A 19,071-nucleotide genomic window follows, 5' to 3' on the forward strand; every position below is an offset into this window, starting at 1 on the left:
TTTCCTTCCTCTCTCCCTCCTCTTTCCCCCTCCACTCCTAATCCAACTAGGAAAAGGGAGGGGGTCCTACTCCCGCTGGGAGTAGGACTCCACCTGGCGCGCCCCTCCTGGCCGGCCGCACCTCCCCCCTTGCTCCTTTATATACGAGGGCAGGGGGCACCCTAGAGACACAACAATTGATCGCTTGATCTTTTAGCCGTGTGCGGTGCCCCCCTCCACCATAGTCCACCTCGATAATACTGTAGTGGTGCTTAGGCGAAGCCCTGCATCGGTAGAACATCATCATCGTCACCACGCCGTCGTGCTGACGAAACTCTCCCTCAACACTCGGCTGGATCGGAGTTCGAGGGACGTCATCGGGCTGAACGTGTGCTGAACTCGGAGGTGTCGTGCGTTCGGTACTTGATCGGTCGGATCGTGAAGACGTACGACTACATCAACCGCGTTGTGCTAACGCTTCCGCTTTCGGTCTACGAGGGTACGTGGACAACACTCTCCCCTCTCGTTGCTATGCATCACCATGATCTTGCGTGTGCGTAGGATTTTTTTTGAAATTACTACGTTACCCAACAGTAACTTAGCAGAAACAATATAAGAGAAATTCGTAGGCATTGGATCGGTGAATTCGTTGGATGATATTCATCATATAACAGTCATGACCTAGGGCGATACGGCACTAGCTCCAGTTTATAAATATAATGTAGGCATGTATTCCGTAAATAGTCATACGTGCTTAGGGAAAGGACTTGCCTGACATCTTTTGTCCTACCCTCCCGTGACACGTGGGTCCTATTGGAAACTAAGGGATATTAAGACCTCATTTTAATAGAGATCCGAAATAAAGCATTAACACACAATGAATGCATGAACTCCTCAAACTATGGTCATCACCGAGAAGTGTCCCGACTTCTGTCACTCCGGGGTTGCCGGATCATAACACATAGTAGGTGACTATAACTTGCAAGACCGGATCTAGAACATATATATAATGGTGATAACACAAACGGTTCAGATCTAAAATCATGGCACCCCGCCCCAAAGTGACAAGCATTAAACATGGCAAAGTCATAGCAACATCAATCTCAGAACATAATGGATACTAGTGATCAAGCCCTAATAAAACTAACTCGATACATGATGAATCTCATCCAACTCCTCATCGACCAGCGAGCCTACGAAGGAATTACTCACTTCCAGTGGGGAGCATCATGGAATTGGCGATGGAGAAGGGTTGGTGATGACGAAGATCAAAGATCCCCCTCTCCGGAGCCCCAAACGGACTCCAGACCTGGCCTCCCGATGAAGATCAGGAGGTGGCGGCGGCTCCATCTCGTGAAACGCGATAATTCTTCCTCCCTGATTTTTCTCTCCAAATATGTGATTTTGTGGTATCAGGATTGAGGTCTGCGGGGCCACCAGGTGAGGACAACCCACCTGGACGTGCCTGGAGAGGGGGGCGCCCTGGTGGGTTGTGCCCACCCAAGTTCCCCCTCCAATGGTTCTTGGCTCCAGAAATTCTCTTTATTATATAAAAAATCCTCGCAAAGTTTCGTTCCAATCTGAGAACTTTTATTTCTGCACAAAAACAATACCATGGTAGTTCTGCTGAAAACATAGTCAGTCCGGGTTAGTTTCATTCAAATCATGCAAATTAGAGTCCAAAACAAGAGGAAAAGCGTTAGGAAAAGTAGATACGACGGATATGTATTAGGCGTTGATGACCAGATGCATTGAACTTTTTGTTCTAGCTAAACATGTGTTGGTAGTGGCTAGCTGCACTTTTCGTGCAATGCATTACCTTCATGTAATTGACCTTGGTCATTCAGGTTTCGCACCTGATTTGAAATGCATAAGGTAGAAACTGCTCTGCCTTTTCTTAAATAAAAAACCCGGCGGGCAGTGCGAAGCCGCATATGCATGCACCACCATCTACTCCTCCTCCGCTACCGCGTGATGCCTCTCTTGCCGTGGCCTCCGAGGACGCTGGGGGTCTCGGGAAACCTTGTGCAACACCGCCTCATCTGATGCTGTGGGGTTGCCTATCCCGTCGAGGACACTGGGGGTTTCGGTCAGGCGCGTGTTGGAATCCCATACAGAATCACAAGCGCTTGGGCACCCCAGTGCGGCAGTGCCTAGCATTGCTCTCTTTCACATGGGAGAGCTTGGTTCGATCCCAGCTACCTCCCTTTTTTCCCTTTACTCTCTTTTCTCTATGAATCCATAGCTGATGGGCTGCATTGGGCCCAGTAACACTCTGTTTAACTTTTCTATTTTTTTCGGGAAAATTCGAATGCTTTTTAAAATATTCATATATTCGAAACCTCAACTCTAAATCTAACATTTTATATATGAAAATCCATCACAAAAATATGTAGATTTCAAATATGCTATTATCTTGCATGTTAATCATTTATAAAATTACATTTAGGTTGCCCATCATATATGTTTCCTCCCCCATTTATGTAAACTAGTGGCTTAATGTTGATTCCCATATTGCTTGAAATTGTGCCCATAAATATTATTGGAAACACGAGTACACTAAAAAGTCACCGCACCTTTATTTCTGCGCAACACCACTTATTGATGGCATCAAGTGTGTGTATGAGGGATGATTTTTTTTCTTCCGTTGCATTGCACGGGCATGTTTGCTAGTGTGGACCTAAGCTAAATTGCCGCCCTATATGCCCGCCTTTAGGTGGGACATCGACTATTCTCGCTTTAAGCGAACTATAGCATTCACGGGTGCTGTGTATTGCACAAACGTGCACCCAGCAGCCTCATGATGCTCATGCGGGCCAGCCCATATATGATATCTCTCTCTCTCTCGTTCTTGCAACATGCGATGTGATTTTTGTGTTCATTTTTAGATCCAATTTGCAATGATTGTTTTCTACGTTTGGTCATTTATTATTATTATTTTTAAAAAGGATGCAAGTTTCAAAAAATGGTTCATTTTTTTCAAAAAATGTTACAAATCTGAAACAATGTTTGTAAATTTTAAAGTATTCACAACTTCAAAAAATGTGCAAATTCAATGTATATTCACAAATTTGTTTCCGAAGTCAAAAAAATGCTTGCATATTAGCACAATGTTGGCGATATTCAGAAAGTGTTTATAAACTTTTAATTTGGTACAAATTTTAAATTGATCACGAACTAAAAAATGTTCAAATTTTTAAGAATTTTTTCCAAATTTCAAAATAATTTTCATAAATTCAATAGATATTCATGAATTTTCGAAACATGTCCTAAAGTTTTTAAATTATAATGTTTTTATAAAATGTCTGAAAACTTTATGAAATATAATGTTTTAAAAGTATTATGTTTTATAAAATTATAATGCTTTAATAATGTTTTATAAAAAAAGATGAACATAAAAGGAAAGGCGAAAACATATAATGAAAATAAAAATCCGAAATCTTAGTGAGAAAAAACCGGTCCAAAGTAATGCAAAGAAAGCAAGAATCTTCCCCAAACCGGATGGGGGAGCACATATGAAGTCTTAGTTGAGCAGACTCAATTTATCAGGTAGGGTTGCTCGTTTGGTCGACAGACAAGGGCAGAGTTTCTGTCTTGCCTGCTTGCTGCGATACAGAGTATGTGCTCGCGGCAGCCTGTAGTGGGCCGGCTCAGTAGGCACCAATCACACGGTTCGTTCATTGGTCTCGTTTTTTTTTCTTCTTTCATCTTTTTATTAGTTTTGTTTATATCTTAAACGTTCATATATTTGAAAAATGATAGATCTAATTTTTTATACAATGTAAACACATTATTAAAAAGAAACATGACATTAAAAATATATTCATGCAAATCAATAATATCTTTACCCGCAAAAAAATCAATAATATGTTTGTGACATTAAAAAAATGTGTATACAATGTAAAAAATGTCCACATAGTTGAAATACATGTATCTGATTTTTTTGCATGTATTTGAAAAAGTATATCATTTTAAGGAAAAATGTTCAATGTGTATCAGAATATATTGCACGTGTACACCAAAAATATAAAACATGTAGTAAAAAAATCTCAACAATTTATTTACAAAGAAATAGAAATAGAAGGAATGGAAGAAATTGAAATAAGTCGAAGAAAACCTATAAGAAGATGCATTAATAAAAAGAAAGAAAAAGCCTCATGAAAGCTCCTAATACCGATAATAAAAGCTGCCAAAAACTGCTCAGTGGACCTACAATATTGGGCCGGCCCGCTAGCCTCATGCCAGAGGTGAGAAGGCCGCTTGTCCATCTGTGGGCGATATAGGGAGCACAACTTGCTCGTTGCAAGGAGCATGGGGACTTTCGCCTACAACGCGAACACAAATGGGTCGGGCCTAGGTTTTCGCTACACAACACAACGTGGTTGCATTTTTCCTTTTTCATTTCTGTCTACATTTTGAAAACTATTCGAAATACGTATACTACAAAAACTGAATGTATTTGAAAGTTTATAACACACAATTTAAAAAAAATGTTAACACAGAGTTATAATTTTGGTAGTATTAAAAAATAGCTTGAAATCTAAAGAGTGTTGCGACATTTCAGATAAATGTATGACATATTTTTTATACAATGTAAAAAAATGTTCATGTAATTCAAATTTTCTTTCATACCATACAAAAAAATGTTCACCCATTTTTAAAATAGGTTTATGATATTTTATAAAGATATGCATACAATATAAAACAAACGTTGGCGTACTTTAAATAAAATGTTCAACTTGTATTTGACAAACGTCCTTTGTTAACAAGGACTGAAGAAAACCGGTAAGAAAAACACATAGAAAAAAGTGCAAGAAAACAAATTAAGTTATGATGAAAACTAATAAGAAAAAACACACAAAAAACACATGGCAGCTTTTAAAAACTGACCAAATCGGTCCATAGAAACCTTCTAAAACCGCTTTTGACAGCTATAATACAAGGACGACCTATTATAGAAATGCCAGAGGAGAGGCGAAAGGAACTCTCGGTACGAGCGAATGGATGCCCCTATGTCTCACTTTTAGCGAGTTATAGGGAAGCCTTGCATCAAGGCGGTCGCCAGATGGGTCGGCCTAGCCCGTGGGAGGCCACAACCTTGTTTCCTTTTCTTCTTCTGATATTCAATTTTTTTATTCCTTATTTATTTTTTTACTTCCAAATATCCTAAATACATATATTAAAAACATCACTTTACATAAAAACATTTGAAAAGAAATGTTAAGCAAGTATTTGAAAAATTTTAAATGTGTATAGAGAACTTGTTTTTCATGTATACATAAAAATACAATGTGTATCAAAAAATTTGATCATGTATTTGAAAATTGCTAATCAAGTATTTGAGAATTTAAAATGTGTATAGAGAAATTATTGACCTTGTATTAAGAAAATAATCTTGTATTTTTTAATCAAGCATTTGAAAATATTAAAATGTGTATGCAAAAAAGTTGACAATGTATTTAAAAAATGTTATTAAACCTATAAGCAAGGCATAGCATGCGGGCGAGCGCGATAGGCGGCGCGTTACACGTTGAATAGGATCCACCACCCTGCTCCGGCAATAAAACGGTCTTCTTTGGTTAACTGGGCCAACCTGGGCTTCCTGGTGCGATGCGCGGGCGACGCCTACCCCGAGCCCACCCTCTCCGGTCTATCCCCTCTCGATCTAACCGCCCGTGGCGGCGGCGGCGGATTTTACACTCCTCGACTCCCCCTTACCCGCCCGCCGCCGGCGCCCGCAACCTCTCCCGGACGCGCCCCTGCCGAGGATCTGCACTGCCGGCGAGCTCCCGGCGCTGCGGTAAGTAAGGCTCATCTAATCCAGCGTCGCATTGCACGATTTGTGAGGCCCGAGAGGTTGTTGGCGGGATGTGAGACCCTCTAAATTACCGCCATTTCTTGTTGCTCCGCCGCAGTTTCGGCTCGTTGGATTCGAGAGTAAGCAGGCCGGCCGGCCGGCCGCCCCTCGTTGCCACCAACAGCCCGCGCTATAAGCCAAGCCTGGCGGGCAGCGCGAAGCCGCATTCGCATGCGCCACCACCACCTCCTCCTCCGCTGCCGCGCGATGCCTCTCCTGCCGTTGCCGCCGAGGACGCTGCGGGTTTCGGGAGGCCTTGTGCACCACCGCCTCATCCGATGCCATGGCATGCCCATCCCGCGGAGGACGCCGGGGGTCTCGGGCGGGCGCCTGTTCGCCTCCCTCCCGCTCCCGCCGCCTCTCCAGTCCCCAAGGTACCCCCTTCCATTCTTATGTGCCTTGCAAGCTGTGATTCCTTGGAACCTGCGTGGACACATGGTAGATCTGCCTCTGGCGGCAGGCAGTAGAGGTTATGCTGCCAGCGTATGACGTTTTCAACCAGTTGGTTAGAGGTTTCGTCGGCGGTGAGGGGAATCGGGGATGTGAGGAGAGCAGCAAGGGGATGAGATTGAAGAGCAGGAGGTGTGAACTGGGGAGCGTTTTCATTCAGCATACCGATCTGTTCGATTACACGGCATTAAACTAGATCTGGGCACCACAGCTGGCAGGCGGGCCCTACGACACTCGCTACCCCTTCTATCCTGGATCAACCCGTGTCGGGTAACCTCACGGTGGCGGCCACAGGCGACGGGGACGTGATACTATGCTCCACGTCTCGTGTCTGTCTCTCCTTAATATGGAAAGTACTTCATATTAGATAATGCCGGAGATTGCCAAGATTACTGGCTTCTACTTGCTATTGCCGATCTTGTTTGTTCAGTAAAAATGTGAAATAGGTAACACTTATGTGCATGAAAATAACATAGTGCATGAGAACTGAGCACATCAGAAATCACCAACTATTAGGATGAGACGGCCGTTTGCTTTTTGTTCTGAGAGAGCGGAGATTGTTAGCTCGGTTAGAGTTTTCATAGGGGCTGGTGGTGGGCATTCACTGAAGGAGATTGTGCTCATGCTTATCAGGGATCGTCGGGTTTTATTATAACTCTCCTTAAAATCTCTATTCCTAGATACTCCCTGATATTGACATATGGATAGAATGATTAGCTTTTGGTTCAGTAATTGTTCCCCTAGGTTAGGTAAAGCCTGTACTTGATGAGTATCACTCTTTTCACATTTGCAAATGGTTGGTTTCTTTTTTCTTATAATAGCGCTATTTAGTGCATTGAAATATTTTGAAGACATTTGGTTTATGCGTTTATTTCTGTTGTATTGTAGAGAGGTGCATGTTTGGTATCTTTGCCCCGATGAGCTGAATAATCAGTCCCAGCTGAATATGTATGAAGAACTCCTGTCTCCTTCTGAAAGAGAGTATGCTGACTCTATGAAAGCAACAATGTTGCGGAAAGATGTTGTTTTGTCCCGTGCATTGTTGCGCACCACCCTCTCAAGATGTATGTAACCACCAACTGTCTATTGCACTGTCATTCACACTTAATTTTCATGCCTGTTACTAACTTACCGTTTGAACTGCAAAAACGTCTTATATTTAGTTACAAAGGTAGTATCATTCAAGAGATCTTGTTGTATGTTATTCTTGTTATTATGAGTTATTTAATCCGGAAATTTGTTGCAGATTTTAGATTCACAAGCATATATATGTTGGTTAGGATTGACAGCAAAGATAATCATTTCCATGGGTTGTGCTGTATATATAAACTATTTTTCTTAGTTTATATACCTTGTAATCTTTGTAATCATCAGGAAAACTTTATCTTTGTAAGAAAACAACTTAATATTTCTGGAGAGCTTCGGAGATAATCCTTTGAACTTTGCCTGTAGATAGGTGGGCTTCCATTTGCGCATTCATCTTGTCTTACATATACGGAAAGTATATGATTCAAAATCATCGATGTCATGTAAATTGGGCTTCTTGCAACGCTAGATGTTTTTCTCTCCTAGGTATAATATCACTTTCTGATGCACATTTTTCGTAAATAGTCCTAAAAATGGAGAATTAACATATCTTCCATTTGACCTGAAACATGGAATTTTGACATGCTGCTCAATGTTAAGTTTATAAGCATGTTATCTTGTCAATAATTATACCATACTCTTCTTGTTAGTTCTTATCAACTACTCCCTCTGCGTCAAAATATAAGACATTTTTTGACACAGTCATTAACAGAATTACTGATATGCTTATTTCTAATTTGTTTGAACTAGATTAGATACAGGTTGTAAAATTGATCCGAGGTCATTTGAGTTTAAGAAGAACAAGTTTGGCAAACCTGAGGTAACGGCTTCAGCAGTTATTTTTTCTGTAATTTAAAACCTTGTAGCTAACTTGCCTTTGGTTGCTTTCCATGTTTAATCAGGTATTATGGCCATTGGATGATAGCACTGCGGAGCAACCTTTGCATTTCAATATTTCACACACAACTTCTTTGATTGCCTGTGGCATTGCCATTAATGCTCATGTATGTTCCTTGCCCCTGTGATTATCGAAAGTGAGAAAGAAATGACCATTTTTCTGTTGCTTTGGAAGTTATTCAGTTGACATTTCTATTTTATGTACTGTCTCAGATTGGCATTGATGTTGAAGAGAAGAAGCGGAATACAACCAAGAATATTTTATCTCTTGCTCGCCGTTACTTCACCCCTTCTGAAGTTGATAGTCTAGCTGAGATTTCTGATTCAGATGCTCAGCGGAAGGAATTCCTGAAACTATGGACTCTTAAAGTTAGTGAGACTCTCTTTGGTCCTCTAATTATAGCCATTTCATGTGCATTCACTACGTTGTGCTGGTGTACATTCTGTAGAACATTGAGCAGCGATGGTATTTTCCAGTATTAGGGCGGAATCTATCCTTGGCCCATAACGTAGTCTAATATGACCACCTAAAGCATACTGTAGCTGACTTCATTGTTCTTTGATATAAAAATGCAGGTCTCGAATGTGTCTAGAGTGAACTCACTTTTAATGCTAACTAGCTTAATCCTTCCTTACATATGGTTATATTTAATTAATCAAATCGAAGGACACATAGATGGGCACCTTATGAATAGTGCTTTTGTGGAAAAAGGAATCGGTATGAGAAGAGTTAGCGCCAAAGTGGGTTTGCAGCAAATGTTGCCCTATGTAAATTTAATATTTATAATACTGATTACTGATACGATGTTTTAAAATAAATTGCTTACATAGAATTGATGTATAAATTTTTAGGAAGCATATGTAAAAGCTCTTGGAATGGGTTTCTCAGGTGCTCCATTCAGTACATTTTCGATAATGCTGGAAACAAGCAAGGGAATTAGGATTTCTAAGGTATGCAGCTTCAACCTTTCCCCTTTGTTGCTGTCTTTAACGTACGCTATATGTGTAAGGGAGCTCTGGAATTATGTATCTTAAAAAAAATCCAGATGATATTCTGTGACACCTTCTGACATGTGGGTCTCCTGGACACCTAACATTCCTTTTGGCCAACTGTCAGATGGCATGTTAAGCAAATTTCACAAGGAAAAGTATATGGTTATTATGCATCACTAGTTATCAACCCATGCAGCTGTTCGGGCTAGATATTTTATATGACACATAAATAAAAAAAAGGTCGAACAATATATTTCTCTAATGAACATTACGGGCTCCTTGTGTGGGAGCTTTCAACACTGGGTACACCCTTTGTGCAATGGAAACTTCAGAGTGCAACAGGAATATGATGAAAAATTGAACCCGTCAGAAATAGTCGTTTAAGTCAACTTTATTTAGGCAGACAATGTACATGATCTCCTGGATGTGTATTTCACATGCAGATGACAATGTAACAAAAAATTGAAACACAATTCTAAGCCTATTGGAACCCAGATACACATTATTCTACTAATCCTTACATTGTTACACCATAATATATAATTTATAAAAGCAATACATTGCATTAGTTGCATGATTCGTTGGAGCACCAACAGCCGCACTAATTATTTGCTAATGGAGGTTTCCATGGCGTTTCCACTCTTCGTTCGAATATCGCAACTTACTATAGTGCCAGCAATCATCCCTTGGCATTAAATTTTTTTTTGGGTGAGAGTGTAGAATGTGTCGGGCCCTCGCATCGTCCTCCCGAGGGCGACTCAGGGGTGACTAGGGTTCCCAGCGCTGTCGCGCCCTTCTTCCATCTCCCTCGCCGCCACCAGAGGAGGACGCTGAGAAAGCTTGCGTGGATGCCAGTGAAGGTGGCGGCGAGGCTCGTGTTGCTCCGTTTCTTGAGCAAAGGGCTGCAGATGTTGGGCAGCGGCCCCGGATGGCGAGACGGTGGTGTCTTGGTGGTAGGCGGCACCCGCAGATGCTGGTGGTTGGATCCCTTGGTCGCTTTGGGCGGCGAGGAGTTGGCGGGCGGTGGTCGAGACACAAGTCCTTCTTCGGCTTCAGGCCCCAGAGCTGAAGGTACGGCCCCCTCCTCGTCAACCCTGGTGCTCGGCGGCCTCGGTTGCCGGTACCCTCTTTGGCGAGGTGTAGGTGTTGCAGGTTTGGGTCCAGGGGAAACCCTTGGCTGGCTGGTCGGGCCATGGCAGGGACGCCCAAGGGTGCCACTTTCCTCCCTGGAGGCGCGGCCGAGGACTCTTTCTCCCACCCCTGGCCACTTTCCTGAGCGAAAGCTCTAAATCTGCTCTGGATCGACGTGTGTGCCGTGTTCTCCTTGGAGATGCCGTCCTGGAAATGCTGGACTTGGATGAGTGGTGCTGTGGTGTGGAGGTGTCCGGCGGCTTCGAGTCTCTAGCGGCAGCGAGCTATCCTATTTTCTGCAGGTCCGGCGCCTTCCCTTTGTTGGCGCTCTCCGTTCCGGTGTGCGCTGGTAGCCTGGTATGTTCATATGGGTCGACACCCTCATCCCTAGGCGGAAGGGGATGTGGTAGTGTCAAGTATGTGATCCGAGTGCCCGGTCCCTCTTTGTGAAGGCTGACCATGTTTTCAATGTGTTTGTTGCCTAGGCTTGGCCCGGTGCTGTTCTTTCGTCTTTGATTGCTCCTAGTAGCTTTCCCTCCTTGCTTGTGTTTCCGAGGATGGCGGGGCTGCAGTCGGCGTGGTGTGCTTCATGCAAGCCATTTGTTGTGAAGTCTCTGTGTGGTCGCGAAGCCGACTCCTTACCTAATTCTCGGGTGAGCGCCTCTTCTTGCTGACGGTGCAGTGTCTTTCGAGCCAGGACGAGAGGGTAGGGGCCCTCTCTTCCCGTGGCTGCTGGTTGATCCACTGCTGCCTCTTCTGCTTAGTTATTTTAGGTTCTTAAGTGTGGTGGGCAGCAACAGTTGCAAGCTGTGCTTTAATTTTCTATCTCGTGCTTGCTGTGTGTATTGCGTTGTAAGCTGCTCTTTCAGCTCCTTGTACCGTTCTGCCGTTGTTTCATGTTGGTCTTGTGTAATCCCTGGCCCATTGATGGCGTGCTCTTCTTGAGCCTTCTTTCTAAAAGAACAAATGTTGAACCAAATTCAGCAGGAAGTTTGGTCTAACGGACAATTAGGGAGACGATAAGATAAATAATAGAGGGTAATCATGCAGGGATATTCTCGTTGAAGTGAAAAACTTTTAAGTATAATAAAGTTCAATCTGTGATGACTGACAAGAAACCCTCCCACAAACAAAAGCTTGACTTCTGACAATGAGACGAAGTGTGTCGAATTCATTGCTCTTTCTAGGAGACTCCTTGGAAACCTCAGCCTGCAAGCATAGAAACACCATCATTTGGGTCCCCTAGTGTGTAGTAGAGGGCTCATTTATCCAGCACGTAAGCATTTATTTACAAATTTTTCATGTCATTGTTACTGAAGACTGAATACCAGTTAAAAAAAATATTATCTGCATGAATGATGTGCTGTTGATGAAAACATGGAAATTATATATACTAACAGTCATAATTCAGTCCCAAATTTTCAACATTTTTTACTTCACATATGTACCATTGATATAAACATGCTTCCCGCTTGACTGGTAAACATGAAGACAATCACAGGTAAACCTAAAAGAAACTAAAGCAAATTAGAGGACAGACGTGAAGAGAAGAGGTACAGTACAGTATACCCACAACCGATTTTAGCAGCTGTTTCAGAATACATGCACTTATGAGAGTATCTAGGCCTATATATTCTGAGCCCGACCAATACAATTTTACACCTTTATCTGCTGAAGTACTGACTACAGGAATGGTGTTGCATGTCAACACCATGTGCTCAATGGGCACAGGAAAACTAAGTGAAAGTCACAATTATGACTTGGTATTTCATCTAAAAACAAAGGTCAAGAACACAACATTTGAATTAGTTAAGCACATCCGTACTTTGAGTTCTGACACACCCATACGTCGTCAACAATCTCCTCTCTGCTGCAAAATACACATAAGAAAACCAAGCTTTTCTGATCTCAAGCCTCACAAACAGCAGAGTTCACACTCCATAGATTTCTTGATCCGACATTAGGGATAAAGCATATTTGTCGTGGGTCCTTGTTATGAACTCAATAGGTCGGAGAATACAGCAGTGAATTTGGGGATTGATGGTTACTTCCTTTTGAGTTCGGAAAGGATTGCTGGAGAATGATCTCAAACAGTCTCGAGGAGGGTGAACTACTGTGCTGGCTGCTCGTAGACCCGTGCGTGGGAGGCGACGGTGAAGTTAGGGAGTCAGCAGGTAAGGAGAGGAAGAGAAACAAAAGGAGTCCATGTGGGAGAGGGTGAGGTTTACTTAATCAAACGGCTACATAGATAGCTTGAAGGTAGACAGGATAGTTGTTATTCCTCTGGGACAAATTCTCTAGGATTAACGTGAGTCCTCGAAAGGAGCCTCTAGTTAGTAACTCTAAGATAATGGTGCCTTATTACTGTGTTGCAACTTAGGAATAAATCAATTTTAATCGATCTGCCTTGACTCTTGTTGGATCTGTCAGACATCGAATGCTTCCAGGCCTGGTTATGACCATCTGTCTGAGAACTGGCTGTTTACACTCGCGGAGCTAAATAGTTCTCACTACATGTCAGTTTGTATAGAGGACAGCTCCAGAAGTCAAGGTCTGTATATATTGCCAGCTTGGGTAATAACAGTTTGCTTACCTTGTTCTTCCAGTTACTTCATTGTTGTTGTATATGCCGCGTAGCAGGTCCTGAAGACAGCCCAGCACCAGTAGGACTGAAAGTATGGAAGACTGTACCGTTTGTCGAAGATACACTCGTCTCTGGAACAGAAGCTGTAAAACTTATTGCCTGATTACTGAAACATTGTTGTGAAACACATTTGGTCCAGTACCGGTAGGTTTTGGCCTCTGCCCACTGAAACATCATCGTTCCTGTGCGTTGCCTCTCTCCTCTTGGTGGAAACATTGTTTGTCTGAGCTGCCATTCAATGGCGTCACTACATTACCATATGTATCTTCAGAGTTTGTTTGCTCACAGCAGTTCTTTTCGGACACATATCTCGTGATTTGAAGCTGTTGGAGAAGGGCTTCAGAGAAGCATATTGGGCGAAAGCCCTGTACGTGCAATTTTAGGGCTGAGTGATTGCTCCATCTAGTTTGTTCTACTTCTATACCAAAACAGAGTTACCCTGTTTTAAAAGAAAGAGTTGCTCAATTTTTATCAGGGAAAGCAGAGTCTTAATCTTTATTTACCTAGAATGTTATATGGGATACAAAGGACAATGTGACCATAATAACATCCTCTCCTGCAACAATTCAAGTTCTTTGCCACTGAGCAGTCATCAACTCACCAAATCACGCATGCCAGATCGCCCACAATGTCACAAGCACTTTCACCATAGTCTTCGTGTTTCAAGTGATCAATCAGAGTAAAAGGTCATTCCAGTTTATGGGGTTCTCGCCGGTTCTGCAATAGTTTGGTCACGTCCTCGTCAGTCAGAGACCATACACACACTGACATTGTGCACTCCAGACGGGAACGCCTTGAGGAATCCACGTGACCGCGTATCTTGCATCTCCTGCAACATGCATTCCTATAAACTACTCCCTCCGTACCCGTGCATAAGCCATTTTTATGAAAACCAAATAATCTTAAAATACTTAGGTGTGGTGCATTAACTCTCACCCCTTTCTTATTTCTTGACATGAATAAAGAAATCAACCAATAAGAGACGTAGGATGTGTATGTTTTTAATGAGTTAAGACTACCTATCACGGCATGTACGGTCATGGTGCATAACGTAAGATGACTTAGACTACCCATAGTGAGGAGTAACTTAGTAACATGCATATACTAACATGCATATGTTACTAGTCTATATTTACCTCTATAGTGAGGAGTAACATATGTGTGGTGTCATGCAACACTTCATTTATTAGGTTATAGACTCATCTTGCCTTGGTATGTGTGATGTTACTCATAATATGAATAACAATGTTACCATATGCCTCTCTTTCCTCATTAATTTCTTGTCACATCATCTATTTTACCTAGTTAGGCTGGTAATAGTGGGGAGTAACTTGTACTAGTGTCATGCATATGACACTAGTCTAAGTTACTACCTTCATAATGCAAAGTAACATAGTAGTAGTGTCATAGATGGCTTCATTTATTAGGTTGTAAACTTATTTTCTCTTGAGAAGCGCTATGTTATAGTAACATATTATGTTACTCTAAACACTTCTCTCCTCATTAAATACATGCCACATAAGTAAATTTGTCTTGGAATGCGCTATGTTACTAGCTAAGTTACTGCCACTATGACTAGCCTTATATGTGATGTATGTTACTCCCACTATGGGTAGTCTTATGCACCAGTACGTAGGGAGTGGTACGATCTTGCGTGGGGAGTGAGTGCTTGGCAAGCCGCCACAAAAATACCCTGATCTTTGACGGCACTTGGACTCTCCAAAAAGGTGTCCAATTCTTCTCCAACTGTCTTGTTGGAGTTCGACGCTCTACCTTCCAGCCACGCGTCCCATCTTCCCTTGGTGCAAGCGAGCATGGTGAGAACACTCTTGTTTGTAAATAGTTTTACTTGTTTTAAGTACCACTTTATGTATGACCTTTAACAAATTTTCCGCGGGAATGCGCGGGGATCATCTAATAGTATACAAATTGGAAGCCCGGCAGAAAAAAGATACGTGGACTCAATCAGTAGCGGAGAGCGGCATGGAAGTAAGAAGGGGCCAATTGATAAGCCAAAGTAATAGCACATGAAAAATAAGAAAATTGTCTCACATGGGCCAACAATTACAGATTTATTAGGCCTCGTAATCGAGTTGCGCCGTCCCCCCAAAAGCTCTGCTCCTGGGTTTAATCTTATTTTTTCTGAGATACGGGTCCTGTGACAACCTGGATTTGCCTTCTCTCTTTCTCCGGACTTTCATTTGCATTTGCTTTGGATTTGGAGTTTTGAATCAATTCAAATGGACTTGAACACTTGGGCCTACCCTTGATTTTCACCCAAGTGACCCATCCACCTCTAACTCACCTTTCCTTCTCTGAAAAACTCCAACAAAAGCCCAAGGAATATTTTTCATAAAAGAAAAATATCCATTTTCTTCCCTGAAAATCACTTCAGAGAAGTATGCTCCAAAGCAACCCCTAGATTTCTTGCTCCAAAAATCCTGAATAAATTTACAAATATTCTTTGAACCCTAGGGCACCTTCCTGAGCAAAAATATTGCATAACTTTTTGTAATATTTTTACTACAGAAAATCATTTCTGTTCTGGACAGAATGATCACTTTGCACAGCAAGTATATTTTTGCTTGATCTTTTGGGGCTGATCTTTTCTGAGCTTGATTACCCTCCTAAGAGATTGCTAAACCCCAAAGCACAGCCTTTGGTTCTCACTAAATTTTGCTCAGTGAAGCTCACAAGTTTCTGTCCAGAAATTTGCCAGGAAGAAAGCCACTCCCACAGTTCACCCGTGACCCAGCCAACCGTGCAAAACAACCAAAACCACTAAGGACTAACTGCCAGACATGGTGTTTGCGCTTAGCTCAGCCTGATGCCAAAGTTCACGCGGTGACCACGAGCGTCCAGGGGGGTTGGCATGCAGTCGACGCGCTCTGCGGTGCGCCAGCGTCTCTGTTTCGCGCGTGCTCGCTGCCCCGGCCGCCGCACCTTGCCAAACCGCGCCCCCATCCTCGTATGCACCTCCATAACTCCACCCTGGGGCTCGCCGATGCCGGAGCTCGCTGCATCGAGCACGGGCACGGTGCGGCCAGGGCAACAGTGCGCCCGTGCCCGTGTGCTCGTCGCGTACGACGCTCCTGTGCTCGTCGCAGCTCGTCTACAGCCCCCGCGTGATCCCAGACACCTTCTCCCCCTCTCACTAACGCCATTCGTCGCCGGGCGACACTCTAGAGAGCTCATGCGAGCTCTCGATCCCCGCCTCGGCCTCGCCTATAATAGAGCTCCCCCGAGCTCGTTTCTCTCCACACACACACTCAACACACCTCCACACCATCGTAGGAAGCCGCAGCCCGGTCGGGACAGGCCTCTGGCCGCCGTCCCCGCCCCGAGCTCGCCGGCGATCCCCATCCTCTGCCCCCTCCCTCTCCAGAGCCGCTCGAGCTCCACTGACCACTCCGGCATGTTCATGGTGGTCCACTGGTGCGTGCTGGTGCCGTTGGAGCTGCTGGACTGGCCCTGCTTCGCCGGAACCACCATCTCCGACGAGCTCCGCCCACCGCCGCCGCTGGAGAGCTCCGTTCCGACCCCGTCCGGCCACCCCTAGCCACGCTACGGGTACGGGCAGGTGCGCCTCGATCTCCTCTACAACCCTATCCTCTTAGATCTCGTCGTCGGGCACTCCTCGCCGGAGAAAGTGCCGTCGCCGCGCCGCCCGCCTCTGCTTCTCTTCCCCTCTCCCTCTGACCTGACCGTTGGGGCCCGCTGTCAGCCACTCAGGCCGCGGCCGAAGCGGTATGAGTGGTGGCACCCAGGCGGTTTACGCCTTCGACGTCACCCCCTCTGGTTTTTCTTTTATTTCAAATTTAGTTCAAATTTGACCAGAACTTTGACTAGCTGTAACTTTTATTCTACAAGTCCAAATGAGTTGATTCTTTTTGCATTCCGTTCTTACTGGAAAATCCTAGCAGCACATCCAAGATGGGATTTTTCTTTGCTGCCTAGAATTTTTGGTAATTTTCAGAAGTGTTCTTGATATTTTCCTTTTGTCATTTGATTTATTTTCAGAAGGTGAAGCTTGTCTTGAAGGCATCCAGGAGGAGTGTGAAGCTCCTCTGCACTAAGGCAAGCCACAACAACATTGTCATGGTGTCTTTGCAATATCCATGATTTTCTACTTGAATTTATATGTTATTCATTGCATATAGTATTAAAATAAATAATGCTTGTGTTATTTAGTTTGTCATGATCAAAATGCTTAGTTAACAGAAATGAATGCTTGACCTAGTGAGATATAGCTTTAGTAGTTGATCTAAGTAAATTTGTCATGGCTATGGTGATATGATCATCGGTCTTATTTTTCCTATATGGAAAAATGAGTTTTATTTGATAAATGCCAACTAGAGTGATGAGTATAAGTAACAAGTAAGAAAGGACCAGAAATGTTGAAAGTTGAGTTTGTGCAAGTAGAACTTTGAATAAGGTTGATCTGTTATTTCTAAATGGATGTGATGCATGATATATGGTTGCATAAGCATGGCATATAGTGACTCAAGCATTTTATTTTCAAGTTAAACCTGATGATAATTGAACTTGAACATAAAGTTGGTCGGGTCATGGTGCCACTGAATCGGGCTGACAAGTGCAACCACATTTGCCTTAGTATGGGGAGGCCGTTAGTCATTCCGTTGTCATGCCTTTTATCGGTGCCTCCAACAAGGGAAGGTTATGGGCATGCGTTACCTGGCCCGGTAAGCAGACATAACCTTGTGGACCTGTTGTTGTTATGGTACCTTGTCCCCATTTGGGACATTTTATTTGCCACGACGGTGGTTGTTTTGCCTTTGGTAGGCTTGGTCACCCATGACTAATCTCAGTGGGGAGTTGGTCGGAGTGGCTGTAAGAGTGTCATGGCAATGGGAGGGTTCTGTCGGAATGCCGTTGGTCCACCCGAATGGGAATGCAAGACCATGGTTTCCGTGGTGTGGGTAAAGTGCGCTACCTCTGCAGAGTGTAATAATCTATCGATAGCCGCGCCCGCGGACAAGGGCCCAATTCGTAAGTAAGTCACACCATGGATCAACTTTCATAAATAAATCTTGCACACTAAGTTATTTGCATTGCACTGGTTGGATCATGATGATGTCAGTGAGACTGACTGTTGTGGTATCACTTGTGATCCGGGAGTGATCACTGTTTGATTACGAGGTAACCAGTTGAACCAAGTATGATTCCATTCGTGATTCGTCGTGAGCACTGTTCGGTTGCGAGGCAACCTGTTGGTAAGAGAGTCCGAGTGACTCGATGCACAAGTTTGGTTTCACTGCATGAGTAGCATGTTGTTGTTTGCATTTAACTTGATTAAATGTCATGATATTGTTTGTCATTATGGTTCTGTTTGCTGTGAGCTTGCAAGTACATTCAATGTGCTGACCTGGCGTGTTATGCCAGATTTCAGGAAAGTCTAACTGGATCGGAGTGCTGCCATGTCTAGACCGTGTCCACATCGGTGTCCCTGTGCTATGGAGTCACGCTACGTCGTTGTTCCGCTGTCGTGTAGATGTCGTGCTCGAGGCCCCTTTTATGTTCACTAAATAATGTACATATTGTTCAGCCGCACCGAGTGTGCCGCTTGGCCTCGTAACTTGATGTAATGTCGCACTATGCTTCCGCTAGTTTCAATAAAGCGGTGATTTCTATACCAAGATGTTGTGTGTTGCCAGAAGACATGATCTCTGGGTTGGCAATGCAAGGTAAACCGGTTGCTCTGAGCCGGGGTGCCACAACGCTTGGTATCAGAGCCGCGCTGAATGTAGGACACGCTAGACCCCGACACGCGAAGTAAACGTTAGTTAGTTTGCTAATTGAGTGCCGTTAGTATTTGCATCTGGATGCTGCATTGCATGCATCAGACTTATTGTTATTTCTAACCGGTTAATGGTTGTGTGTGTAGATGGCTCCGGTGCTGTATCCATGCCAGTTGCAGCTGATGCCCTACACTTCTCCGCATCTCCTCCGTAGCGTGTGGCGTCGACTGTACCTCACGGTGATGACCCAGCATATCGGGTGTACCGGGAGCGTC

General features: G+C 43.7%; 1 protein-coding gene across 2 annotated transcripts; it reads left to right on the forward strand.

Annotated features, from left to right (window-relative positions):
• The first annotated feature begins 5,587 nt into the window (after positions 1–5,587).
• LOC109760192 (uncharacterized) lies at positions 5,588–13,517 on the forward strand. Of its 2 annotated transcripts, none has more exons than XM_020319028.4 (9): positions 5,588–5,779; positions 5,895–6,210; positions 7,175–7,350; positions 8,128–8,192; positions 8,275–8,376; positions 8,483–8,638; positions 9,122–9,220; positions 12,824–12,944; positions 13,031–13,517. In XM_020319028.4, exons 2-9 carry the CDS (start codon positions 6,008–6,010, stop codon positions 13,138–13,140), a joined length of 1,032 nt encoding a protein of 343 aa, XP_020174617.1. In that variant the 5' UTR covers positions 5,588–5,779; positions 5,895–6,007; the 3' UTR covers positions 13,141–13,517. The 2 variants fall into 2 exon arrangements, with proteins under 2 accessions (XP_020174617.1, XP_020174618.1); XM_020319029.4 differs by having other exon boundaries at positions 13,034–13,517.
• Positions 13,518–19,071: the final 5,554 nt, after the last annotated feature.

Source organism: Aegilops tauschii, chromosome 1 (genome assembly GCF_002575655.3).
Source record: "Aegilops tauschii subsp. strangulata cultivar AL8/78 chromosome 1, Aet v6.0, whole genome shotgun sequence".
NCBI lineage: Eukaryota > Viridiplantae > Streptophyta > Magnoliopsida > Poales > Poaceae > Aegilops > Aegilops tauschii.